General features: G+C 37.8%; 3 protein-coding genes across 5 annotated transcripts; 1 reads left to right on the top strand and 2 right to left on the bottom strand.

Moving 5' to 3' along the window:
- The first annotated feature begins 45 nt into the window (after positions 1 to 45).
- serpinc1 (serpin peptidase inhibitor, clade C (antithrombin), member 1) lies at positions 46 to 6,104 on the top strand. Of its 2 annotated transcripts, none has more exons than XM_026198416.1 (8): positions 46 to 201; positions 658 to 1,018; positions 1,097 to 1,312; positions 1,392 to 1,529; positions 4,010 to 4,228; positions 4,313 to 4,487; positions 4,788 to 4,852; positions 4,966 to 5,534. In XM_026198416.1, the coding sequence occupies exons 2-8, from the start codon at positions 659 to 661 to the stop codon at positions 5,143 to 5,145; spliced, it is 1,353 nt and encodes a 450-aa protein (XP_026054201.1). In that variant the 5' UTR covers positions 46 to 201; position 658; the 3' UTR covers positions 5,146 to 5,534. The 2 variants fall into 2 exon arrangements, with proteins under 2 accessions (XP_026054201.1, XP_026054202.1); XM_026198417.1 differs by having other exon boundaries at positions 48 to 201; positions 654 to 1,018; positions 4,966 to 6,104.
- On the bottom strand, positions 5,398 to 15,716 carry LOC113040138 (zinc finger and BTB domain-containing protein 37-like). Of its 2 annotated transcripts, none has more exons than XM_026198415.1 (4): positions 15,032 to 15,716; positions 11,721 to 12,697; positions 11,172 to 11,271; positions 5,398 to 10,991 (listed from the first exon to the last, which is right to left on the bottom strand). In XM_026198415.1, exons 2-4 carry the CDS (start codon positions 12,662 to 12,664, stop codon positions 10,470 to 10,472), a joined length of 1,566 nt encoding a protein of 521 aa, XP_026054200.1. In that variant the 5' UTR covers positions 12,665 to 12,697; positions 15,032 to 15,716; the 3' UTR covers positions 5,398 to 10,469. The 2 variants fall into 2 exon arrangements, with proteins under 2 accessions (XP_026054200.1, XP_026054199.1); XM_026198414.1 differs by having other exon boundaries at positions 11,721 to 12,694; positions 15,032 to 15,713.
- A 1,580-nt stretch (positions 15,717 to 17,296) lies between these two features.
- On the bottom strand, positions 17,297 to 20,477 carry s1pr1 (sphingosine-1-phosphate receptor 1). Its single transcript, XM_026198409.1, has 2 exons — positions 20,302 to 20,477; positions 17,297 to 19,545 (listed from the first exon to the last, which is right to left on the bottom strand). The coding sequence occupies exon 2, from the start codon at positions 19,344 to 19,346 to the stop codon at positions 18,258 to 18,260; it is 1,089 nt and encodes a 362-aa protein (XP_026054194.1). The 5' UTR covers positions 19,347 to 19,545; positions 20,302 to 20,477; the 3' UTR covers positions 17,297 to 18,257.
- Positions 20,478 to 27,946: the final 7,469 nt, after the last annotated feature.

The following is a 27,946-nucleotide window of genomic DNA, read 5'->3' as shown; positions in this document are numbered from 1 at the left end:
TTGCTTGTTGTTAATCTAACAAAACCGATCAATAGCTCAAAGGTTCTTCTGAGTAAACGTTCATCTCTCTAGTCACTCCTGTGCTCTTAAGGGCACTGACCTGTCCAGAGAACAGTGTTTTCTTCATTTTGTTGCGTACTTTAGTTCAACATAGCTCCAAAACTGGTGAGGAAACTTAACAAGGAAAAACAACAACGTCAGGTACGTGAAAAATGTTTAAATGCATTGAACATCATGATTAAGAAAGAGCAGTTTAGTTGTACGAAGCGTTTTGGTGATTGGTAGGATTAAAATGTTACTTTTCACCAAAAAGTGGATCTTTGTATGTCCACTATTGGTAGAAAAATAGAATTCAGATAAAATGTTCATTTGTGACTAGCGGTGTATGATAATGAAATTTAAAAAATCGAAATTGGCTCAGCTGTAATAATTTAAACTTCAAACTTCAACAACTGTTGCTTTTAAAGTGAAATCTTATTTTCATTGTATTACGTTTTAGGAAATTAGTGCTATAAGAAAATTTTTGCTCCTTGGTTAAGAATAATAAAAAAAAAAAAAAAAAAAAATTCTCCCCAATTCGCTATAGACATTGTATTGCATGATTCGATGACTTGTTTGACCACCAGAATTTGCACTAAACTGCTTTTCCTTAGGCAGGATGAAGTTATTGGCATGTACGTGGGCTTTTTGGGTACTTGCCCTCTGTTCGGTCCAGGCAGCCAAAGAAATGTGCTTCACAAAGCCCAAAGATCTTCCTTTGCAGCCAATGTGCATCTACCGCCGCCCTGATTCTGAAACGCTACCAACTGATAAACCTGAGAAGATCCCAGCTGCCACCAACCCTCGAGTGTGGGAACTGTCCAAAGCCAACAGCCACTTCGCCCTCTCATTTTTCAAGCAGCTTGCTGAGGGAAAGTCCAATGATGAAAACCTCTTTCTGTCGCCAATTAGTATCTCAACAGCTTTCGCCATGACGAAGCTAGGGGCTTGTAATACCACACTGGAGCAGCTCATGAAAGTAAGGTCAAGTAATTGTAACTTCAATAAAGATTGATCACTCGAGCAGGTCAACAACTTCTCTATTCTTCACATGTAGGTGTTTAAGTTCGACATGATAAAGGAGAAGACATCAGACCAGGTCCATTTCTTCTTTGGCAAGCTGAATTGTCGACTATATCGCAAAAAGCACGAGACAACAGAATTGATCTCTGCAAACCGTTTGTTTGGAGACAAATCAACGCTTTTTAATGAGTCCTTCCAGCACATCAGCGAGATGGTCTATGGAGCCAAGTTGCTGCCTCTTGATTTTAAGGTTACATTGGCATAAGTGTGTAAATGAAGGCGATCTTATCCTTGACCCTGTACTAAACAGTCAAGTTTTAATCCTCCAGGAGAAACCGGAAGCTTCAAGGATGACGATAAATGAATGGATAGCCAACAAGACTGAGAACCGAATAAAAGACACCCTGCCTGAAGGTTCAATAGACTCCAACACCATATTAGTTTTGGTGAACGCAATCTACTTCAAAGTAAGTGAGGATACTGAGAGATACTTGTAATTAAAATTTGATTCTTGGGGGTCTCCATCTTCCAGAGTTTGGCTCCAACACCAATTAAACACAAGGTCCAATAGCAAACCGCAAATCTTAGTGGGTGTTTACACGACACAGAAAACAGAAAAATTTTCATTTATACAACAACTGCATTTGTGAGACCTGAAAATTCAAACTTAAAAAAACGAATGGGTTTTTCAAAACAATGTTGTTATCATCTTAATGTAAACTTCAAAAACACAAATTTGTGAAAATGCCGAAGTCATACGCACATATTATTTGTTTAGTCTATAGAAATGCATATGTGTGCAAGTGCGTAGTGTTCGCCATCCCCAGCTACTGGCCTGGCATACATAATACAGTGCTATTAGCTGTTTTCAGAGAATGTGCAAAATTTTACAAAATCGCAAAACTTCTGTTTTTTAGCAAGTCATTGTGGTATAAATGTACCCTTGAACCTTTGCCCTATCACCACCTTCACACATTGGGGAAAAAAACTCCTTGTGTCATCTTCTAGTTACTTTGACAATTCCAGCTCTTAAGAAGCTAGTCCTGCCTCAGAAAAGCAATAAGCACAGTGAGAGAATTACCATCAAAATAAAACAGCTAATTTATGTAAAATGCAAACTCTCTTTACAAATAATTGCATCATCACAAAATCAGTGTGTACACTTCAGCAGAATATGTTGACAACGAGCTGGGTTGCATAACGTATGACAGACTCCCCCTCCTACCACAATACCAACAAAACTGTTAGCATGTTAGCATTTAATAAAATTATGACAGGGCTCACAGTAAAGCAAATTAGTAACAGGCACTTTAGCACCCTAGACAGTAGAGGTATAACAGTACACAAAAATTATGGTTAGGTGCGTACCTCAGGTTTGAAATCATAATATGGCATGGGTTTGGTACAATTGCTTTTTCATTTATATCATAGACAGGAGAATTCTTTGTAGACAAAGATGTTGTGTTCACGGCAATGTGTAATCTGAATCTGACCCTAAAGTGGCTCATATGGTAAATCGTGAATATGGCCAAAATTATAGTGCCCACCAAATGTGGGCCACCTCTGGCAAAAATGTAGCACAAATTAAACCAAATGTAGTCCGCGTTGGCCAATTTTGGCAAAGATATAGCACAGTGAGCACTGGCTAATGTGGCTGTGAGCCTCAAGTCACCCGCATATAAAAGGACAAATATTGTCCAGATAATTACAATAATAAATAATAATAATTTGGGCCACTTTTGGCAAATATACATGTAGCACTTGACACTGGCTAATTGAAATGGCAGTTTAAAATTGTAATATACCCTAACAGAATATGGTTACTTTCAGTAGGATGCAACGCAGTTAACTGATGCAAGCTGATCTGAATATGAGTCTTAAGAAGGCTACATACCCAGCCATTTATTTTTTGAAACATGCTGTGTGAGTGCAATATAATGATAGCTCTTACTGTGATGGATTCTGTTGATTTGGACTTTGCACCGTTTTCCTTTGTTGACTATTATTCTGTTCAGGTGTGCATAGTTAATTGTCCTTGTTTGGTCTACCTTAAGGTTCTGTATGTTCATTTTAAGTTTGTCTGGTCTTACATTTACACTTCTTAAGTGTTGCTGTTTCTAAAGTATTGGAATGTTACTTTTAATATTTCTCTGTGACATTTGAATTGCTTCTTGTGCAAAATTTGGGTCAGGATGATTTTACCAAGTATGAAACATTTATGTTTTTTTTGGTATATTAGCTAAAATGTGGACCACTTCCAAAATGGCACTATCCCATGCAGTATGTGGGCCATATGAAGAATGTGGGGAGGAGTAGGCTTATTGAATAGAATAGAAATCAACTGTGCTGATTTGTGAGTTTTGATACATTAACTGTGAGTTTTGGTTTATTTGGTTGACTTACATGCAGCAATTCTAATCTATTTATTGTCATTGTATTGTCTTATAGTTTGCTTGTGGCCCATATTTGGCAAACAGGACCACCTAAATGCCATCATTCTCCACATTATGTGGACCAAAGCAAAGTGTTGAATCTGGGCCAGAATTAAAATTTAATATTGACCAGATTGGGCAAGTTCTACTTTATTTGGTGTATTAATGGCTGACATTGGGCCTTCCTTTGGCTTGCTTGTGGCCCCAAATTTGGCAAACAGGAGTGCCAAAGTGCAATCATTCCATGAGGTATGTGGGCAACTGAAAGTGTCTGGTTTGGGCCTGATATGGACCTCAGGAAATTTGCTATTGGGGATTCCTTTTAAACAAAAATAATATTTAAAATATGAATTCATCCTATACATGTACAGTAGAAGACCTCACCAAATTGTTTAGGATCACTAGAAACTTCTGGGAAAGTATGTTGGAGCTAAACTCTGGAAAGTGGCCCTCCATGAGCAGAACTGAACTTTCCTGACTTTTGAACTCTGTAACTGTCTTGTTTTGTGTTCCAGGGTCAATGGAAACACAAGTTTGATAAACAAAATGTCATGGATTCAGACTTTCACGTTAGCGAGAGACACACGTGTCGAGTCCCAATGATGTACCAAGAGAGGAAATTTAACTATGCAAGAATCGATGACGACAAGGTGCAGATCCTTGAATTGCCCTACAACGGTGGTGAAATCACAATGGTGCTCATATTACCTTATGAAGGTACAACCCTGCCAGAAGTAAGTTGATTATAAACAATAGACAAAAAGTTCTACTCAAAGATTTATTTCTAGTTTTACCTAACAAAACTGCATCCAATTAAGGTAGTGGAAACAATTACCCTCACGAAACTTGAGGGTTGGTTACATGCCATGAAAGAGACCACAGTGTCCGTGCATGTTCCTCGTTTCCGTATCGAGAACAACTTTAGCCTCAAAGAGCAGCTGATGAAAATGGGCCTTGAAGATCTTTTTAGTCCAGAAAAAGCCAGTCTCCCAGGTATGCAATTATTTTGACTGTAGAAATCGTTTTTATTGTTCTGGTTTTAAAATGTTCAAAAGGATAGTTCACCTACAAAAAACATGCGGTCATCATTTACTCACCATTATGTTGTTCCAAACTTGTAGGACTTTTTCTTCTGTAGAACCTAAAAGCTTCATAAGACTAGAAATGTAGAGCACAAGTCATATTGGCTTGATTGCTATGAAATTTTGCGGTATGGATTTGTGTTCATGGTTGGGGCGAAATCTTGAGTTTAGATGCATCTACACAATATTGTCACATGTTGTGTTGCATTAGGGATGGTTGCCGAGGATGGGCCCAACTTGTACATCTCCGATGCCTACCATAAGGCCTTCCTTGAGGTAAAATTAATTCAATATTGTTTGCAAACTCATGTTTTTATGATTAGCCTCATTGTGTAGCAAGACCGATCACACTATTTCTTGGCCAATGGTCTGGTTTTCCAATTTTTCAGGTGAATGAAGAAGGTAGCGAAGCTGCTGCCGCCACAGCAGTTGTTGCTACCGGACGTTCCTTAAACATCTACCGGGAGAATTTTATGGCAGATCGGCCCTTCCTTCTGCTGATCCGTGAGTCCAGCATCAACGCCTTGATCTTTACCGGCCGAGTCGCAAATCCTTGTGGGAGCAGCTAACATGGATTGGATCTGGATCCCATGCTATGGGGACAGTTATTGATTGTCCTCATTTTCAACTTGACAAGGCAGCCTTGTTTCTTCATTATTGCTTAATAATGAATGTTAAATTTGTCATAATATGTTGTTTTTATCAATCCACCAAGCAAGCACATCAAGAGAAACAAAGAGGATTTACGAATGAAAGAAATAAAAGCAATATGTACAGGCACAGAACAAGGATAAAACAGGTTTATTTTTTTCATATTAGAAATTTGGGTTTAGCAGTATCACACAATCTGGGCTTACATAATTATACATTTAAAGAACATAATTAAAAATTCTTCACAGTTACACTTAAAGTGCTTTGTTTCTATTTAGAAGAATGGACTTGACACACTGCCAGTGATGAAAAAAACAAGTGGTTATTGTGAAAATGGCATTCACATTATTAATGCTTAATCTTTCTGATTCCTGTACCATTTTTAAATGTGAAAAGTCTCAAATATTAAGTAAATATAAACTGATTAATTTCAAAGAAGTTATTCTACTTAATCACCTACGAATATAATTTCTAAATTTTCTTATAACATTTACTTTTTCAATAAATAAACTGGTTTGCTATTAAAATTAGAGTAAATGATTTCTAAGATAATTCTTATGTTTTGGAATTTGGAACTTTTTTTAACAATAAAATAGCTATTATATTTCGTTTTATTTCATGGTTATGTCAAATAAAATATTTCTAAAGTATGATAAATTAAAGTGATTAACATCTCATCAGACACACGGAAATAACTTTACAGACTATATTGCTTTTTGAAAGATAAAACAATATAGCGAGACAAATCGTAAAGGTCGATATTTTGGCTTCTCTTGGTGCAAATTTAGATGCCTGGAAATGTCTTTATGTTTGACCGTGATAAAAGTCAAAGACAACATGCAAATAAACAATTTCTACTGAGGGTCAGTAGAACAACAATGTCTTGTTTCCTTGTACAAACTCTTTTGAGGTAAGAAAACACCTTTTTTTTGACAAAGCATCATGTTTGCTTGCTTATTCAGACAGACTAAGTGTTGAAATATATACGTCGGTTATTTGCATTGAAGTGTCCTATTCTGAAATGTGTCGTTGGTACAAAATATTTGCTCCAGAGTGACAAGACTGAACAAACTCTGAAGATATGGCTCAGTGTTGTCATTCGGTCTTCCCCCCCAAAAAACTACTAAGTAGAGACATGCACTGTATCACTTATCACAAAAAAAAAAACATGAGGTAAATGTAATCTCTGAAACAAATTTTATCACATTTGCCAATATGGGTAACTGTTTTACAAGTCCAGAATACAAATTATTTTTGTGAAAATCAATTGGGTATCAGTTTTCCAACTTTTTAGAGGTTGTTTTGTTCATTATGGTGTTATAATTCTGCACCACTTTATCTGAAATCAATTTTGGAATTGGAAATGGGGTGAAATATTGCTTCAAAAGTAGTTCCGTTCTATTTGAAACTACACATTCCGTAACACTGTTAAGATTAGACACAATTTGGTTAGAAATGACTTGTTCGGTCAAAACCATTAAACTGCAGTAGATGTATTGTCATACAAACATTAAATATTACAGCCTAATATATACACTGTAGCAACACATTTATCCTCCGCCATGTTACTTAAAGCTTAGAAACAAATACAAAAGCCAAACATAATATTTTAAAGTATAATATTGTTTAAAATAAGAGAACAGGCAGCTTGGTCAACCATCAATGTTTTGAAGGTCAACGATAGATATGCACAAAGGGAAAACATGCTGAAAGTTATCATTAGCCCTAAAACCCAAATTAATATGATTCAATTTAGACTGCTAAAATGTGTAGTACAATAACTGGAATGACTGATTACAGATATAGATCCCTTGTTATTAAATTGCAATTAATTCATTCACATAGAGATAATTTAAGTCACTATCACCCTTATATGATTGGCATACACAAAACAGACCCATGCCCCAAATCTAAATTTCAACTTAAAGGCAAAGTCCATAAAACAAACATCTTTTCTTGATATATTATAACATATTAGATTATGATTATGTTGTTTACAGACAAAATCATTTGCCCTTCTCTATCATCATGAGGTTGCATTTTGACAAATAAAAGCAATATCAACATGCTCTTATATTACCTGGGTTCTGCGCTGTACAACAAACGTGACATTATACAGTTTCAGGATTGTATTTCACTGCGACTGCTTCTGAGGCATGGGTATTTACATTAAGAGGAAATGTTCATAAGTATTTTTTTTTTCTTTTTTTTTGCTGCGCTTGCGAAATATGTCGACCCAAGTTACCCAGATCCAGAATTCCAAGTAAGAAAATCCGCTTGGTACAAACCAAAAAAGGTAAACACAAAAAGTAAATAGTGAATTCCTGATATTTATAAGAAGTGTTTACCTGCTGACCTGTGTTCAGATGGGGAAAGTAAGTTCTAACCTGCGTTTATATGAAGTGAGGTGCACAAAATCCCTATTGGAAATATCAGTAGCTGATTTTTATATGCTTCAACCCTAAAAAAAAAAACAGTCACAACCGAGTGTGATTCACAGCCTTTTAAAAATGATAACAGCTTTACTTTTGCTTAAAACGCCTTTGTTTTTGTTGATCGTTCTAGAAACTGTCTCTGAATAGTTATTACAAGTATAAATTTGTCTAAATATGCATAAGTGACATGTATATAGATATAGAAATATTCTCAAAAAAAAAAAAAAAACACCCCCACCCTTTCTTTAAGTGCCTGATGTAATCTCTTATTTTCCTCTTCGCCCTTCGAAATCTTAAAGGTTTAAGATCTTCCACAATTAATTTCAGTTCCTTTGGTTACTGAAAGCTTCAGTAAATTCACGTCATAGCACCAGCTGGAAACATCTGTTCATAAGCCAAGTGTAAAGGCACTTGACCCCAAGGTTAAAGTGCCTTCCATCAGATGAAGGGAAATCTTACACTCAAAGTCATTCCGTGGCATTTCGGCATTTCCCAGTCATCACAGACATACGGTTTCTGTTTTCCTAAACAGCATCGACGACCAAGTCCGTGTTTTGGTTCGTCACTGCCTTACACAAAAAAGGAAGAAGGTTATGTCCTCTTGAGGGACACCTTTCCCCCTGCTCAAACACATTCTTACAAACAAAATATCGCCATAAAACAATTTGGTGAGACTTGCGAATCTCAATGAGCGACTTAAAACGTATGAAGAGAAATAAACACTGAACATAAAATTCGGCTGAGTGCATCCACGCATCTGCGTGCGACAGATCGGTATTGCGTAGTGATGTGAGAGAGAGGTAATTGAGCGGTCTATTGTAGCTTATTTGAGGTTGAAGGATTTCCTGTATTTTATATCACTGTATCGCCAACATTCAGCAGCTGAGTTGTTGAGTTCGGAGATGTAAGAAGGCCTTAAAGGGATCGTTCTCCCAAAAATTAAAACTAGATTTTTATCTGCTTACCCCCCATGGCATCCAATATGTAGGTGACTTTGTTTTTTCAGTAAAACACAAATTATGATTTTTAGCTTTAGTCATCACAGTCTCTTAGTCGTACAATGCATGGTAACAGAATCTATGGGAGTAAATAAAACATGCACAGACATATCCATATTAAGCCCTGCGGCTCACGACAATACATTGATGTGTAAAGACACAAAATGATCAGTTTGTGCAAGAAACTGAACAGCATTTTGTAGCGTTCCAGGCAAGTCACACCGAACTTCCTGAGTGCAAGGAACTGTAACTAGATTATTAATTTTATTGCAATGTTATATTGCCCTAAAATAATTTCAATGTGTACCACTTGCATAAACAAGTGGTACACTTGTTGGGAAGTCACGGGTTTGACTGCTGTTCCAGTGCACTTTCACGGGTAGAAGGTTGGAAAAACATGGGTTACGGGCTGCCTGGAATATGGCATCTATCTACAATCTCAATTAGTCAATGGTCCACTTGAGAGATAGGTGGTGGTAATGCACTTATAAATCTGCGATCCGCCATAAAGCAAGAAGAAGAAGAATGCCTCACGTGCCTGCTGCTGTGAAGCGGGTTCACAAGAATTCTTACAGTTCAGACACCAATCGTTTTGTGTCTTTACACATCAATGTATCGTCACGAGCCGTAGACTTTAATATGGATTTGTCTGTGCATGTTTTTTGTACTCTCATAGATTATGTTGCCATTTGCCATGCATTGTACGACTGAGAGACTTTATCAATTAAAGCTAAAAATCTGAATTTGTATTCTACTGAAGAAACAAAGTCACCTACATCTTGGATGCCCTGGGGGTAAGCAGATAAACATCTAATTTTCATTTTGGGGTGAACTATCCCTTTAATGGTAATTAAATGTGAAAAATACATATGTCACTGCTATACTCTTCCTTTGTCTTTTCAGCAGTGTGGCTATATCACAGTATTTCCACCAACATTAAAGTAAAATAATATGATGTGAATGTTTCTCGTTACAAACCCCAAGTCCTAGAACTTGCGTTGAGGCTAACTGTGAGCAATGTGTTTCGGTTCTATGGCAGGCCGGATCAGCACTTAACACAAAACAAAAAATAAATCAAGAATCTGATGTTAGGTCAGACCTGAGGGTCCCTAATAAAAAAACTGAACCCGTTTTCCTAAGCTTGCCATGGCTGGGGAGTGCAGAGTCTAGCCCCACATTTATCAAGATTGTCTCAAGGCAAAGTAGCGAAGGACAACGATGTCCTCTCATTTTATAACTCATCTTCTGGCACAGAGAAGTTTGGCAATTTCGATGCAATCTGACCAAATCATAGCTAGATCTTCTCTTTTAGTTTATCCTGAAAGATCTGTAGTAGTACAAAAATACAAAAAAATGTAACATATAAAAGACAGGAAAGACTAAAAAGAAAAAAAGCAAACAAAAATCACTGCATCCAGTGGTGTGTGAGGTTGTTGGAGTGTGGCTTGTCTTCATATATTGATGTCCTGTTCAGTTTGTATGGTGAAGGTAGATGCGGTTTAAAGCGGAAATACCATTTATAAATCCCTAGAGAATACTATTCCAAACAAATTGTTCCTTGCATCTTTGTTCTCACTGGAAAAAATAGAGGTTCTCTGTCCGAGTAGGACGCAGAAGACTCTCCCTTATTTTATCCGTTCCTCATTGACAGCAGCTGAGAGAAACTCCTGCTCACTCAACTCCTTCCAACTTGCAATATCAGTGTGGATGGCGGGAGACAAAGGACAGAGGGAACTCTAAAGAGAAGGTCCTGTTGGACCCCTCTGTCCTGTGTCTCCCTAAACTTGTAACGTTTTCCTACAAAGCCTTTCAGTCGGGCCCAGTGGTAGATACCGAAGGTTGGACCCCTTCTCCGAAGGATGAGCCAGCACCTCCCCCTCCACCATTGCCCTCGGCATCCTCCTGGGAGGGTGACTCATCTTCATTTTGGCCTCCACGGGAGGTGACCGTGGTGGTCTCGGGTGAGACACTGTGGGACACCTCCTGTGGGGCGCAGCCTGGATGGTTCTTGCGGAAGTGCTGGTTGAGGATTGCCTGGAACGGGAAGCTCTTCCCACAGACGTGGCAATGGAAGGGCTTGTTACCTGTATGTTTACGGATGTGGTACTCGAGTTGGTCCTTGCGGGTGTACTTCTTCCCACAGATTCGGCAAACGAAGGGGGTAATGCCCATGTGCAGGCGCATGTGGCGATCTAGGCTGCCCTTCTGGTTGAAGGACTTGCAGCAGTAAATGCAGGTGAGACGGGGGTTGTAGCGGAACCACCGGTCACCAACTTGTTCTCGAAGGTACTCCTCGTATCCCCCCATGTCAAACACGGCTTGTTCCTCTCCCTAATAATGGAAAGGTGAGAGGTTATGGTTTAATTATGTGACGATGCATGGTCGTATCGATTTATTGAACACAGCACTAATTTAAACTACTTCAACTGTGTTCAGAGGTCATAAAATGTTAAACCAAGGTTTGTTATGTGTATAGGAACGAGAACTGATTAAGTTTTAATGTTGCCCTACCTGTGAGGTGGGGTGTCGCTGATCGTCAACTCTTCCTGGAGACTCACTCTTGGCTCTCTTGCGATCACCCATCACAACCACACTTCCTGTTGGACTAAACCTGAAAGAAAACAGTATGGGTTGCATCTTTTACAGGAAACTTGTCAGCAGAAGAAAATGGGATACTGGAAAATGGCAAATTATCACACCTGGATTTCCCAAACCTTATAATCAACATGAAATGACATTTGCAACTACATCCAATTCAGAGTAGAATGGTAAAATACAGGACTGACAACCATATTATGCTGCTGTGTGAACGTGGTGTATATGGTATCATCCTGTACTGACTGGATAATGTAAATGGTTAAAGAGAAAGGGTTGAAAAGTTAGAAGACTTGGTGACATTAGTTGAAATAGTAACTTGTTTCTGAAATGGAGAAAGGCATTACATTTCAAGTAAAGACCACGAAACACTTATCACAATGAACTGAAGAATTCTGTTCAATAAGAGTAAGATTTTGCCTTCATTTTACCAGTGAATGTGAACTTCGGAAAGATTTAACACACCTCTCTGTTTCACTGAAGCTACTGGACGGCTGGGAGCTTTTCCCACCTCTTCTTCCTTCCTGCACCAGTGTGCTACGTCCTGAGGTGTCAATCATCACTGTCGGCCCCTCCTCGGCCCCACTGCCCTCCTCCGCTGATGCCTGGGTCTCCGCCCCCATCCACTCATCCATCCTTTCCGTCTTAATCCGAAACCCATCCACCATCTGCACGTTCTCCTCTCCACCTCTCTCCACCTCAGTCCCAGTCTCGACATACCACTGCCCGGCTCGGTTAATACGGAGAATGGGCTCTTTCCCAGTTCCCACCTCCTCCGAGCCAATGCCACTGTGCTCCACTATCTGGGGGCTCATGGACTCCCCAGGGGGACTGATCTCTCTGACTTCCCTCACATCACGGATGCTGATCACTCCAGTGTTGCCAATCAATCGGGAACTGGTATGTCTGGGACTTAGGGAGCGGGACCCACCTAACACGGTCCCACCTCTTCCTGACTCAATGGTTGGGTTGGCGGTCCTGTGGGCCCCATTCCCAAGCTCCTCTTCCACATCTGACACACTGATTTTAAAGTGTATTCCCTCTAAAATCTGGGTGCAACGGTCAATAATGTGCTGCATCTGAAGGAAGCTGGCAGCCGTCAGGTAACTGATGATATCGGCGAGCTGCAAGCACAAGCGTCCCGTGTAGCAAAATGAAAGGAGCTGCTCGAACACAGTTGGGTTGCGGATCACTGATATGGAGACGGTGCTCATCTCGCTCAGTGACATGTGGTCCCTAAAGTAGGGGGAGCTGGCGGCAAGGACCACCTTGTGGGCACGAAAACTGTGGCCCTGAACATTGACCACGATGTCACATAGACGGCCCTGTATTCGCAACTGGTTCAGATGCGACAGGACGGAGTTGCTGAAGTCCGGAATATCAAGTTGGATGCTTCCTGCTCGTTCCATGCGGGCTGCCTATTGCGCTGCTCTTCAAGGCTGCTGACAAAAAAACAAGAGAATATTAGGACTGTTACAGTGGGACTTTCTGAGCATGTCAGCAATAAAAACCCCATAACAACAACAACAACAACAGAACATTCAGCATTATAAGCAAACAATGTTAAATATATTTTTAAAAACCCAAATACTTCCTCCTTTCTCAACTTTAAACACAGAGACAACAATATTTGAAAATTTGTTAATTTGACAGTCACAGATAACAACACTAGTCAGGTAGGTGTTTTTGGGGGGGGGCATACTTTCAAATATAAATTTATATTAAATTAAATTTAAATTTATGCATTTAGCAGACGCTTTTATCCAAAGCGACTTATAGTGCATTCAGGCTTGCGCTTCATAGCGGAATGCTCTACCAATTGAGCTACAGGAACACTGAATATAACAACTAAATACATTTTTATGTCTTCAAATAGATACTTTAGCAATAAATTATGTTTAAAATTCAACTGTGACATCTCGCTAATCACATCTCACTTTACATGCTCAAAAACAGGATGAAAATCACTTTTTCTTTTAGCCAAACTTTTTCTGTCCAAAATCCAATCCTATCAGAGTATGTATTTTTTTATATAAATAATTGACTAGTGGGACCAATATTCTTGGTACCTATAGCGCTTACATGTGGGAAGAGCCACCCGGCTCATAATTTTTATTTTTATTTGTCAGCATCTCTGAATCTGACATCTCTTCAGCTTAATATGTCTTATGGGACAGAAAAGTTTCCAGTCTGTACACCTCACAATGTCAGCAGATGCAATCCGTCAACATTTTTTGGCTACCGTTTCATTATAACTTCATATTTGGCCACAATTTTCATTAGACATGCTATATAGTAGGTAAGTGCACATATTCAAGGTGGTACAAAATGGCTTGTGGATAAATTCCCCCATTTAACTTCCTGTGAAGTCATGTGACGATGTACACTTGTTCCCTTAGCAGTCTGCAGTGCAAACACTTAAAGCTGCAGTCTGTAACTTTTTTTGGTTAATCAATATTTGAGCAAGTACATAAACAGCCAGTGTTCAAAACTATCACCTTACTTTGTTTCACACCAGTTAGCTTATATAATGTTTTCTAATTTGAGTGGTACGGGTAGGATATCGCTGTAAATTTGAGCATGTTGCTGAGTCATTACGTCACGTCTGTGAACATAAAGTTGTTGTCCTGGCTACTAGGCTGTATCGCATGTGAAGATCCTGCACGTGGCGAATCGTTTATAACCTTTTCCTCAGTTGGTCAGAACAAATGTGGCAGACTTGTTACTTACGGGTTTAGATGACAATACATGGTGAAAATTCGTATTTGGGTCCTATATTACAAGACGTAGGCTAGAATCTGTGATTGCAAAGTACAGTAAATACCCACACCGGTGCGGTGACTGACAGCCAGCCACACATACCCCTCAAAACAATAGATTAATCTGCACTGGAGCCGTGCCGGAGCACAACCCACGCAAGGAAGATAATTCAGCACACAGCTGCAATTGCAGGTTTTCAGGCGACGAAGAGGCAAAATTTATGACTGCAGCTTTAATTACTTAAAGGTGCTGTATGTAGGATTGACAACGAGTGGTTGAACTAGGTATTGCAGTCCAAATTCAAAATACTGAAGAGGGTTATTTTTCACCAGGCGCCTCTTCTTCAGACTTCACGCTCGCACAGGTTGCCAGATTGACGACATGAACAAGAAAGAGCGCACTTGACTAAAAATTTAATGAATTAAGCTGTTTTCCGCCAACTGGCCATCAGGGGTACTGAAATACAATTGGGTAAACTGGCAGTGTGTGGGTTTCACAAACCAAAAGGGAGACCATCATTCAGGCCCAGAATGCACATTTTCAAAGGAGAATAACTGATTGTAGCATTGTTTCTTAAATATCTGCAAACATATGATATTTTTATGCTTTAGTAAAGTCAAAAACGTACATACAGCACCTGTAGTGGTCCACTTTGCACGATGTGACTGAGCAATTTGAACATACCCATTCATTTGCAAAAATCACACACATTATCTATAAGAAATGACAGTTTTTTTTTTTCAGTAACACTTTACATTACAATGTGCCATGTTGAAAAGCTACAGAACTAAGCTAAATTAATAGGTTAACCAGAGAAATTACAACAACCTGTTTAATTACAAGCGTATGTAGCCTACTTACAAGCAATTTAAATATTTTTTATCATTAACATTAAAAAAACATGAAGTTGCGTAATTACATAGTAGCATTGCAACAATGACAATGTAATGTAAAGTATGACCCAATTTTCTTTAAGAAAGTTACATTTGTAGTGAGATGCAAATGGTTTACCTCACCTTTTTAATAACAGGCACAAAAATCGCTCCCCTATATTGTTCGGCACACTTGCACTTCTTTATGGCTACAAATCACAGCTGTTAGAGAGCAAAGTTGACATTTTTTTCATTGCATAGCTCAGGAGGATTGATTCGCAGTGTTACTTTGTCTCTCTCTGTTTTTGACATAGTATCGGCGGACGGCGCAGAGCAGCTGTAACCGGCGGCGTGGCACCTCAGTTCGGCTCCAGTAACACACTGCAGCGCGGTGATGCGATGAAGCCTAACCGAAAAACACGCACACACCCCGGCGCAAAGCGGGCAGGGAGGTGCCTTACCCCAGTCCACGCCAAATTTATAGATATAAAAAAACAGAACACCAAAATACTATTTTCCTTTTACGACAGCCTGTTCTGAGTTATTTGGCATTGGATTTCCCCATTTTACGACCACTATTTCTCGTTATACTTATCGCCAGGGATTCTGCTGTCGCTTTCGGTTCCTCCGCCGCTCTCATATTCCCCCATGTATAACATGAGCCAATGTACAGAAAATGGCACTCTGGGAAATGTAGTTCTGGCACACCTCAGCCATAGCAACCAAAAATGGAGAAATTCCGCGAGAGGGACTCACGCTCCCATAATGCTTTGCTTTACCATCGCTGTGAAAGTGGGTAAAGAGTTTGGTTGCATTTTTTGGTGACAGTTGCTTCCTCTATTGTATGTGTGAGGGAATATATAAAGATATAAACAAACAAATATTTGCTTGCTGAAATACTGTAAGCCGTTATAAACATTAATATGTTGCATTTTATTAATAAATTATTACATAAATGTAAAAGAAAGTCTTGTTGCAGGGTAGCGCAGGCCCATTCCATGACATCAATAAAACTGAACCCAATGAACCCGTGAAAAAAATAGTAATGTGTCTTAACTAACAAAGTGATATAATTATACATTATTCAGACCTTACCATCCGTGATTTGCACTGTATCCACACAGTGAAGCCTTAAGTATATTCAAAACATTGTATTATTATTTTATTATTATTATTATTATTGCATGTTATAGTTATATTGTCATATAACTACACTGTCAACACGTTTTCATCACTGAGTTAAAAAAATACATCTTTGTTCCCACCAATTTAACTTGTTACACTAATTTGAGTAATTATCAGTTTCAAATATAATTACTTCATCAGTAATCAAATCATAAGTGATAGGCTGCACTCACTTTTTTTTACAGTCTATTATAATAATAATACTTGATAATTAACAAAGGATAATAATTATCATTTAGGAAAAGGATGTTATGCGGCACTGCAATCCTTATTTCTGTGTTTTTAAGCAAAGTGGTAGAGGATTCATAACATATTCATAAATCAGTATCAATATTTTAGATTTAAATAAATATGGATGTAAAAAGGAAAGTGTGGACTGGATAATTGCACACAAACACAAACAGCAGATTGCTTACAGTAGCAGTATTTTAATTGTAGTAATGAAGTAATACTGTGAAACTGTTTCAGAAAACCGTAATATTATTCCATACATTTAAATTTATACCTGTATTTTTAATTTTAAAATGTACATATACTATATATATATATACATATATTATTATTATTATTATTATTTTTTAGTTTTGCTATTGGTTTAGTATCATTTTGAAAATTAAAAGCTGAAGAAGATGCCATATTAATAGTTATCCATTAGGTGGCGCTCTTTACTTATACATAGGAGAATTGTTTGCTACTGTAAAGAAATCAGAATTATATTTACATTGCATTTTTGGATTTTATTGTCCTAGGTGCTTTTCAAGGATTTATAATTTAGTTGCATATATAGTCATATTATTTATACAGTTCTATTTTATAGCTACATTGGAGTTCAAGGTTTGAGAACACTTGTGAAAATGCTTATTTAGCTTATTTCTAAATGTACAAATGAATCATGTATAAATAATTTTTAATAGCAAATCATATCTGCACCATAACAATTTGAGTTTAATAATTAGTAACTGAAATAATAAACATGAAAATTTAAGATGAATTTCTGTAGGTCTCTCTTTAGTCTAAAGACTAATGATTGGTTTTACATCTTGAGCTTCAAAGAACATTTATTTTCAGGTTTAATTTTAAAAATGTATTGTACATTGCAGATTATAGAATTTGTTCGAAAAGCTGGAGATCATACTGAATGGTATAAAAGCTTTTGGAACCAATTCTAAATACTAAGCAAAACATTTAAGTGAAATTTTAAATGGAAACAAATCACAACTCTGATTGCTTTTTCTTCAACAATATTTATTAACAACTAACAGAACGAAAACACATGGACTAGATGTTACAATGTGCAACAATGAACAGGGATAAAACAGGCTCACGAATCGAATGTATATACGAGGAACAGATGGATAAATACAAGTCGGTACATTGATTCGGTTTCAAACAATTCACATTAATCTTTAATTCTCCAGATCTTTTCATCCCATCAAATGAACTTCATTAGAGTTGAGCCGTGCAACCCAGCGAAGACAAAACTAACCCTGCAGGATGGATCAATGTGCACGAGCTATGATACATGGCGTACTATCAAAGTAAAATAATAAAATATATTTACAATTAATGAACACAACACTTAGTTCCATCCCTCCAAGTTTCAGATTTACTGGAACTTTTTCAATATAAATTAATATTGGCAGCTACTGTACAGGCACACTCTTCTACAACAACAGTTTATTTGTTGAAAGGTGAAAAAAAAATACATTTACAAAATACATTCTGGATCAGGGGCGAAATAACATCCTAAAACCAAATAGTGTTAACTCAAAGAAACACAAGTACCTTTCGACCGCATTTCTTCAATTTTATTCCAAAAATGTAGTAGAAGCAATCATAAACAAGCTAGTATGTTTCACATCAATCCATTTTAGACAGTTAATGTCTATGTTGGTTCTCAAGGAGCAATATCCAGAAAAGTGCTTCCATTTGACAGGGATACAAATAATAATGATAACTGAATAATGGTCGGTTAAGTGCTTCCCTAAGTTGTAGAAAAGTTCAGGCGATCTGTCAGGAATTGCAGAAGTTTTTAATGTAGGTGCAAGCCAAGACTTCCAACAAATCCTGGTTTCTCCCAGCCTTCCTCTACCATTAAGGATAACAAACAACGAAGACGCCAAACAAACACACTCACTTGCACACACACACACACTCGAGACATAAATGTACACAAAAAGTCCCTTTAAGAAGAAGAGGTGATATTCCCAGAAGACACTATGGTTTCTCTGGGCGAGTATTCGGGCTCGTCCTTATTGGGGTGGGAGGAGTTGTCCGACTTGCTCCTGCTGAATTCGGCGCCCATGATGGGCCTGGAGAACTTGCCCGCCGCTTGGTCGCAGACGCCACAGTTGAGCATCCTGATGAAGGCCCGGCGCATCTCGTTGCTGGTCAGGGTGTAGATCAGAGGGTTCATGGCGGAGTTGAGCACGGCCAGCGCGAGGAACCACTCGGCCTTGTAGAGGATCGGGCAAGTGCGGATCTGGCAGGCCACATCGAGTAGAAGCAGGATGAAGAGCGGCGCCCAACACGCGATGAAGCAGCTCAACACGATGATGACGGTCTTCAGGAGGGCCATGGACTTCTCCGAACTCTTGTTGCTGCAGCGGCCGTTGGCGACCTTGCGGAAGACCAGCTTGCGGCTCCGTGTGCGGACCAGGGCGTAGATGCGGGCGTACAAGATGACGATGGCCATGAGGATGACGCTGAATACGGTGGTGCAGAAGAGGATGTAGGTCTTGTGGTAGAGGGGCAAAACTGTAGAGCAGTTGTTCATGCTCTCAATGCAGTTCCAACCCATAATTGGTAAACCGCCCAAGATGGCAGCGATGAACCACACGGTGCTGATGAGCATGAAGACCCGGCACGTCTTGCCATTGTTGTGGAGCTTCATCTTCAACATGGTCAGGTGTCGCTCGATAGCAATGGCCAAGAGACTGAACACCGAAGCGGCCAGAGCCACAAACATACTCCCCTCTCTGAAGAACCACTGCATTGGGGTCAACTTATACGTGTTGGCTCCCGACAGCAAGATGTTCGCAGTGTACACCACCCCGGCCAGCAAGTCTGACAGGGCCAAGTTCCCGATGAAGTAGTACATGGGCTTGTGGAACTTCTTGGTCTTCCAAATGGTGAGGAGAACCAGAACGTTTTCCAGGATGATGAAGCAGCACACGATGATGAAGACGACAGAGTCCGCTCTGAGTCCCGGGTCCTTGTCGACCTTGCGAAATTTCCCAGTGAAGTTGTAGTGTCTGGCGATTAGGTCATCCATGGTTCGCAGTGGCTTGATAGATTTAAATCCAACGTGCAAGCCACCACAGGCCACAGAGGGGTGCTGGTGGACTTGGGAAGCCGGGTATCCAGTTTCCTCTTAGTATGATGTCATGTAAGTAAGGTTCTCTCAAGTCAGGTAAAAATCCTTAGAGAGGATGAATGTGGTCCACAAATCCAACAACTGCATCATGAAAACACTATAAGAAATAAATAACGGTAGATTAGACCACTAGAACGGCATATTGGTATAACACCATATTATTAATTTTATATCATTATGTTAAACATACAAACACAGCTTCATTGAAAACTTCAAAGTGACAAAATTTGACTAAACTAAAATCTCGAAATGAATGAGTAGTTTACTAATCCAAAGAGAAGCACATAGATGAAAACGTTTGGTTAAGAAGTTTCATATATCGCGTGTGAAGAGAAAACATTCGATAAATAAGTCTATTTCTTATTCGATGTCAAACTCAGACATGCCAAGAGATGCCACAACCGAGATAAAAAAAAAATTAAAAATCAACAAATAAAACGTCTGACTTAAACGAATTATGGTAACTGTAACAGATTCTGTTACTTATGTACTTTTAGTGTCTAAAAAAAATACTTTTTGTTAACCGGTAAAAATAGCTGCACATGGAAATAAGAGCGAAAAAGAATCACGCTAATTAATATTTGTCAATTTTTTTAATAGGCTATTTGTTATTTCAATGCTCGATATCCTTTTGCGAATACTAATTTCAACACTGTCAAATTTGTATGACATAAGAGATGCCACAATCGCAACGAAAAAGCTTTCACGATTAAACTGGTCTGTTACTCTAATATTTAAAAGCCATCCGCGATATTACGAACTTTTATTGTAAAACGTAAGACTTACAGATGGTTAAGATCGCTGTCGCTTGACATTCAAAAAGTTAAAGGTGGACAAGAAGAGTTTCTCTTACCTTTAAATTCCAGACCAAACGTCTTGACAGTTTAATCCTGCAATATTGATGCTATATGGCGAGATATCAAAGGTGCAGTATTTATCGCATCGCAGGAGTCTCGTGTGGAGGACTGTAGGGTAATTTCTCTCTGACTGGAGAAAGACGGGCCAGCCAATGCTCCTCTCTCCGCGGTTCAGCCCACCAGATTTAATGCCCTCCCCTTCCCTCAGTCTCATTAGCCTCTTATTATTCCACAGCATCCAAAGCTCTCTCCAAGACATTCCAAAGCAATATGCTGGATTCTGGAAACAGACTGGCATCAGTTCAAACATTGTGATAATAATGAATAGCTCAAAGCAATAACTTTTAAACATAAAACTCTACACATAATAAAAAAATAAAAAGTAGTTGGATATTGTTTCATGATTTTATATAAGATTAGTTTAATTTATATTTTAATAATCTTATTCATTTTTAAACATAGATGTTAAACATAAATAAATAATTACTAATATAATAACGAAGTAATAAAAAAACAGTAATCTCATCATTATTTAATTAATTAATATTTGTAACTATAAATAACTACAATTAATATACATATAACTACAAATAATTTAACAATATTGTAATAATTATAAGAGGTCAAATATAAATAAATATATATGTTTGTTTGTGTGTGTGTGTGTGTGTGTGTGTGTGTATATGTATATATATATATATATATATATATATATATATATATATATATATATATATATACATACACACATTTATATATGTGTGTGTGTGTAATTATTATTACTGATGAATAATGATTAATATAAAGGTTGAATATAAACCATATCATTATTTATAGTTCATTATAGAAGTAGATCTGATTTGTATTATGTCAAATAAATTCAGATTAACCTCATATCCCATGTTCTTTTGTCTCTTCCTATGGGAATGTCCCAGCTGTGAACAGACTCAACCCAAACACCATGAGCTGAACCGGGTGGGCTGGCCAAGCATGACCGCTCATCTACCCCCCATTTGCCCTAATTTCAGCTCAGCATTAATCACATGTGCTGCCTGATCTGTTCAGGTCTGCTGCTCTCAGTGGCCCCTAAACCCCTAGTGCGAGTCCAGCGGCCCGCGCCTCCCAGAGCAAGGGACTATTGAGAGGGAAGTGCTTTGATGTGTCAGGGATTTGCACCTCTGAGGAACATCTTCATAGCTGGATTAGTAGATTAGTTCAGTTAGGAGTGATCTTCGTCTTGAGATATATTTATGAATGTTTTGAGAAAAGTGACCCCAAAAAGTATTAAGCCACACTTGAGTCATTGTTCATCCATCCATCCATAAAACCCTCCGTCCATCCCTTCTTTGAAAGCAGTCGCTCGGATGTGTGGCAGGCCAAACTGAGGTTAAAAAGTAAAACATAAGAAATTGTGATCACTCTGCCTGATTACCATCATTTGGGAAAAGCAGACTCTTCTAGCATTTTCTGAGTGGTTGTTTAAAGACATGTCTTCATGAGCGACTGATTGTTAATTTTTGGTGGTTGACAGGGTATTTTGAATGGTTGCTAGGGTGTTCCTGTGTTCTTAGGTTGTTGCTAGGGTCTTCAGTCATTATCTTAAAGACATGTCCTCAATCGTGATTGTTTATTTGTTGATGGTTGTTAGTGTGTTTCTATGTGTTGTTAAGTGGTCGCTAGGGTGTTTCCATGTGCTGTCAGGTTGTTGCTAGGCTGTTTAGTCACAGGATTTTAAAGATTCATCCACAAGAGTGATTGTTCATTTGTTGGTGGTTGTTAGGGTGTTTCTGTGTGTTGTTATGTGGTCGCTAGGGTGTTTCCATGTGCTGTCAGGTTGTTGCTAGGCTGTTTAGTCACAGGATTTTAAAGATTCATCCACAAGAGTGATTGTTCATTTGTTGGTGGTTGTTAGGGTGTTTCTGTGTGTTGTTATGTGGTCGCTAGGGTGTTTCCATATGCTGTCAGGTTGTTGCTAGGCTGTTTAGTCACAGGATTTTAAAGATTCATCCACAAGAGTGATTGTTCATTTGTTGGTGGTTGTTAGGGTGTTTCTGTGTGTTGTTTTGTGGTCGCTAGGGTATTTCCATGTTTTGTTGCTAGGCTGTTTAGTCACAGGATTTTAAAGATTCATCCTAAAAAGTGATTGTTCATTTGTTGGTGGTTGCTAGGGTGTTTCTGTGTGTTGTTACATTGGCGCTAGGGTGTTTCCATGTGTTGTTGCTAGGGTGTTCAGTCACAGGATTTTAAAGATTCATCCTAAAAAGTGATTATTCATTTGTTGGTGGTTGCTAGGGTGTTTCTATGTGTAGTTACATGGTCTCTAGGGTGTTTCCATGTGTTGTCAGGTTGTTGCTAGGGTGCTCAGTAACAGGATTTTAAAGATTCATCCTAAAGAGTGAATGTTCATTTGTTGGTGGTTGTTAGGGTGTTTCTGTGTGTTGTTTTGTGGTCGCTAGGGTATTTCCATGTTTTGTTGCTAGGGTGTTCAGTCACAGGATTTTAAAGATTCATCCTCAAAAATGATTATTCATTTGTTGGTGGTTGCTAGGGTGTTTCTGTGTGTTGTTACGTGGTCGCTAGGGTGTTTCCATGTGTTGTTGCTAGGGTGTTCAGTCACAGGATTTTAAAGATTCATCCTCAAAAGTGATTATTAATTTGTTGGTGGTTGCTAGGGTGTTTCTATGTGTTGTTACGTGGCCACTAGGGTGTTTCCATGTGTTGTCAGGTCGTTGCTAGGGTGTCCAGTCACAGGATTTTAAAGATTCATCCTCATAAGTGATAGTTCATTTGTTGGTGGTTGCTAGGGATTTTCCGTGTGTTGTTATGTGGTCGCTAGGGTGTTTCCATGTGTTGTCAGGTTGTTGCTTGGGTGTTCAGTCACAGGATTTTAGAGATTCATCTGCAAGAGTTCTGAGTGGTTGCTAGGGTATTTTGGGTGATTGCTAAGCCATTTCTACTCTGTGGTTAGAGTTTACTGGGTGATTTATGGCATTGCTAGGCAGTTTATAGGGCATTTCTATCTAATTGATGTGTGTTGTTAGGTGGCTACTAGTGTGTTGATAGAGTATCAATATACAGTTGCTGGAGTGTTTTGGGTGGTTGCCACGGTATTCAGTCACAGAATTCTAAAAACATATCCTCTGAAGAGATTGTTCATTGTTAGTGGTTGCCAGGGTGTTATGAGTGGTAGCTCAGTGGTTTCTAGGGAGTTCTAGGTCGTTGTCATTGTATCTCTATGTGCAGAGCTGGGTAAATATCTTACAAATTGTAATCTGTTACTGATTCCAAATTCTATGACAAAAAATGTAGTGAGTAACGTAAGCCATTACATCTCAATAAAAAAATACAAAGTGTAAGAAAATATATTCCATTTGTTGTTATCAACAACATGAAGGTAGGCTATTTTAGAAAATTAGGAGAATCAATAAATTATGAATAAAGGATTGCTATAGCGTGAATAATATGTAATCATGTAATCCATAAAAGTAAATGTAGTCTACTGTAGTCTAATTACAAGCATTTGAAAATGTAAAAAAAGTACTTAATTTTTTTAATCTGATTATGTAATCAGTTACTACCCAGCTCTGTTTGTGTTCTTTGTTTAGCCACATAATCTTTAAGACACATCCTCAAGAGTGACTGTTCTAGTTACAGCGGCTTCTTTAAAGATCAGATCGAGAGGTCAAGGTTGCAAGAGGTCAAAGGTCACACACCAGGCGCTGCTGTGAGAAACCCTGCCAGCTGTATATTTTTCGGAGCGACTCGGTGGGGTGGGAGGGGAGGGGAGGGGGGGGGGACAAAGTTGAAGATGGAGCACTATTTTTAATGGTGTTTCTCTGACTTCACCTATGGTACGGTTTCACCGCTCCAGGAAAGCCAATAGTCCCATTGGGGGTAGAAGAATTAGCTGTGTCTTCTAAGAAAGCTCTTCAAAACATTTCTGAGCACCGACGCGACACGTGATGTGTGTATTGCGGTTACACAACATTTCACAGAGATATCATTACATTTGTTTCTTTCCTTTTCCCAGCCTTTCACCTAACATGCCATGTGTTTCCTGTCAACTACGCACCCCATTTGTTCCCATACCAACTATGGGCAGATGACTTTTAGCCATTACAACGGACAATTAAAGAAACATTCCATGGAAAGTGTCTGGAGCATCATGCACGGTTCGCACATAAGTCAGTCAACACGAAATCTGTGAATTCTTCGGCACTTAGTATACAAGAATTTCCTCTACAGCTGCAGTTCACATTTCATGATCACAAAGCTTTACAATTAGTGCCAAACTGATGATTGGTGGAGCCAAAGGATGTTTGACCCACGCAGAAAATATCACAAATCCTGTTTCCATCACATGGCTCACATGAATCTCTGAGGCAACACTTTCCTTAAAATGAGTTCTGGGATGAAAACAAGTCAACAAACAATATCCATTCAACCCTACCTATGCAAAAATAAACAAACAAACCAACAATGTGTTTACATTAACATACTTAACAATGGATATCTATGGGACAAGATTCAGGAAGGTTAAAATAGCTTATATTATATATAGCTTATAAAAATTATATTATCAGTACAAAATTGTGCTGTTTGAACGTTTATAGAATTACATAATGATATTCTTGGAAAGAAATGTTCTTCAACCTTAGTTTATAAAATAAGTATTTATTTATAAATGTATCAGATTAAATGAATCAATTTATTATTATTAATCCATTATTATTATTACTTCTACTACTCTTACTACTACTAATAATAACAGTGATAATTTATTAAATCAATTTATTAATTTATTAATTACATTGTTTAAATAAAAACAGCGACAATTAAAAATGTAAATAAGTTAATAAATATATTTGTTTTAATATCTTAATTACAAGAAAAAAAATAAAATTATATAATAAATGTCAAAATCAGTTCACGATAATAAGAACAACATCTAAAGATTTTATTAATAATCTAATGAATGCATTCTGCATTTTAATATTTCAATGATTATAAATAAATACATACAATTATAAGTTATAGAATAAATGTTTACAATTATATCAATTGTATAAATAATAAAACATTTAAATAATACAATTATTATTTAAATATTTAACAATGATTTTTATTACTATCAGTGGTATACTAATACAACTAAACATCTAAATAATATTATAATGTATACATTTATTATTTACCATTTTAGATTATTATTAATAAATACATATATAATATGAAATAATTATATAAAATGTTTATATTAATGTCTTTAAATTTATAGTGTATATAAATATGTAAGGAAAACAATTTATTATTCAAAAGTGTATCATTTTATTAATAGTAGTTATTACTTATGATTAGTTTACTACTTTAGTACAGATGCTGTCTACAGAGCTTATCTTGAATATTAAACCCAGATCATTTCTTTGTATCCAGAACAGTCTAAAGTCTTCAAAAAACAAAAAAAAAGTGTAAAGATCTGGTGCCCCCTTCAAGCATGGGTAATAAAAACGGCTGTAACTTGTAGTCACTCAATGAAATTGACCTCATAAAGCATTCCTGGGGAACATGATCTCAGGAAACAGCAAATGAATTGAGGGGCTACAGCTAGCCAACACACACACACACGTGAGGTGCTGCTGTTTTAACAAGGCCGTCCAGGGGTTCACACAGGCTGTGACACGATCTAGCTGACAAATGTGGGAAAAGTGACGGGTAAATAAATATTGTTCTTAGTAAGAAGGAAAGAGGACAGGGCAGCAATATTCGGTTTCCGAGGTCACGCTGTCCGTCTGCAACACGCCACAAACAGCTCCTCTTTCAGTTAGTCCACATACATTTGTTTTGAAATGCCAGATAGGGAAATTAAACGGCTTCGCAAACGACAGATCAGCAACAGCGTTTACTCTCTCATTCACAATCCAGATCTCTCCCAAAACCCTGCATCCTCTCTTTCCTGGCAGGCTAAGCTATCGTAAAAACGTAACGCTAACAGCGCTCAGACTAGCTAAAACTACTTGCGTCAAGTCATTAGTAATTAATAAACACAGGTTAATATCTCGAAGACACCTAGGCGTGATAGCTGGCTTCACTGGCACCAAATTAATCTCGAGTTTCGTCCGTTTAACCTGAGACGGACAGGAAGACGCTCGTAACATCTTCAAGAAAGACCGCTCCAGCGGCTCGCGCGAGCTTCGTGACACACGTGCTCGGTTTCACTTGCTGTGTAAATTCCTCGACAGTGATTAGTTCCACATGCCCAGCTGGAGCAGCCGAGGAATGTTTCCCAAATAACGACGCTCCTCGTCTGTTTCTGTTGAGGTTCACTGAGCAAGACTCCCAGCTAACAAATTTATGTTGTGAGAACGTTATCCTAACGTTCCCTTTTGGTTGTGGAAACGTTATTTTGAACGTTGCAAATAACGTTGAAATGTCCAGTTTGTTTAATGTTCCCAGAACGTTTTTTTATGGTTAGTATAACGTTCCTACAACGTTCTTGAAACTTACATTTCATAAAAAATATAACGTTCTATGAACGTTTATTTAGAATGTTCCAAAAACGTTGAAATGTCCAGTTTGCTTAATGTTCCCAGAACGTTTTTTAATGGTTAGTATAACGTTCCTACAACGTTCTTGAAACTTACATTTCATAAAAAATATAACGTTCTATGAACGTTTATTTAGAATGTTCCAAAAACGTTGAAATGTCCAGTTTGCTTAATGTTCCCAGAACGTTTTTTTATGGTTAGTATAACGTTCCTACAACGTTCTTGAAACTTACATTTCATAAAAAATATAACGTTCTATGAACGTTTATTTAGAATGTTCCAAAAACGTTGAAATGTCCAGTTTGCTTAATGTTCCCAGAACGTTTTTTATGGTTAGTATAACGTTCCTACAACGTTCTTGAAACTTACATTTCATAAAAAATATAACGTTCTATGAACGTTTATTTAGAATTTTCCAAAAACGTTGAAATGTCCAGTTTGCTTAATGTTCCCAGAACGGTTTTTTATGGTTAGTATAACGTTCCTACAACGTTCTTGAAACTTATATTTCATAAAAAATATAACGTTCTATGAACGTTTATTTAGAATGTTCCAAAAACGTTGAAATGTCCAGTTTGCTTAATGTTCCCAGAACGTTTTTTATGGTTAGTATAACGTTCTTACAACGTTCTTGAAACTTAACTTTCATAAAAAATATAACGTTCTTTGAACGTTTATTTAGAATGTTCCAAAAACTTTGAAATGTCCAGTTTGCTTAACGTTCCCAGAACGTTATTTCATGGTCACCATAACGTTCCTACAACGTTCTTGAAAGTTACATTTCATAAAAGAATATAACGTTCTATGAACGTTTAATTAGAATGTTCCAAAAACGTTGAAATGTCCAGTTTGCTTAACGTTCCCAGAATGTTATTTTATGGTCAGCATAACGTCCCTACAACGTTCTTGAAACTTACATTTCATAAAAAATATAACGTTCTATGAACATTTAAATGTCCAGTTTGCTTAACGTTATTAGAACGTTATTTTACAGTATGGTCAGCATAACGTTCCTGCAACCTAATTTTCATTTAAACAAAATATTCTATTAACATTTATTTGGAAAATTCCAAGAACGTTAAAATGTTGGAACTTT

The sequence above is a fragment of the Carassius auratus genome, chromosome 22, assembly GCF_003368295.1.
Source record: "Carassius auratus strain Wakin chromosome 22, ASM336829v1, whole genome shotgun sequence".
In the NCBI taxonomy this organism is placed as follows: domain Eukaryota; kingdom Metazoa; phylum Chordata; class Actinopteri; order Cypriniformes; family Cyprinidae; genus Carassius; species Carassius auratus.
The sequence above is the reverse complement of the archived record's forward strand: the minus strand, read 5'-3'. Positions and strand labels throughout refer to the sequence as shown.

Coding starts and splice junctions, on each gene's coding strand:
- s1pr1 (XM_026198409.1), bottom strand. CDS start 19,346: ATGGATGACCTAATCGCCAGACACTACAACTTCACTGGGAAATTTCGC.
- LOC113040138 (XM_026198415.1), bottom strand. CDS start 12,664: ATGGAACGAGCAGGAAGCATCCAACTTGATATTCCGGACTTCAGCAAC. Junction 11,272..11,720: donor AGCTTCAGTGAAACAGAGAG/GTGTGTTAAATC, acceptor GTTTTCTTTCAG/GTTTAGTCCAACAGGAAGTG. Junction 10,992..11,171: donor AGCGACACCCCACCTCACAG/GTAGGGCAACAT, acceptor TTCCATTATTAG/GGAGAGGAACAAGCCGTGTT.
- serpinc1 (XM_026198417.1), top strand. CDS start 659: ATGAAGTTATTGGCATGTACGTGGGCTTTTTGGGTACTTGCCCTCTGT. Junction 1,019..1,096: donor CACTGGAGCAGCTCATGAAA/GTAAGGTCAAGT, acceptor CTTCACATGTAG/GTGTTTAAGTTCGACATGAT. Junction 1,313..1,391: donor TGCTGCCTCTTGATTTTAAG/GTTACATTGGCA, acceptor TTAATCCTCCAG/GAGAAACCGGAAGCTTCAAG.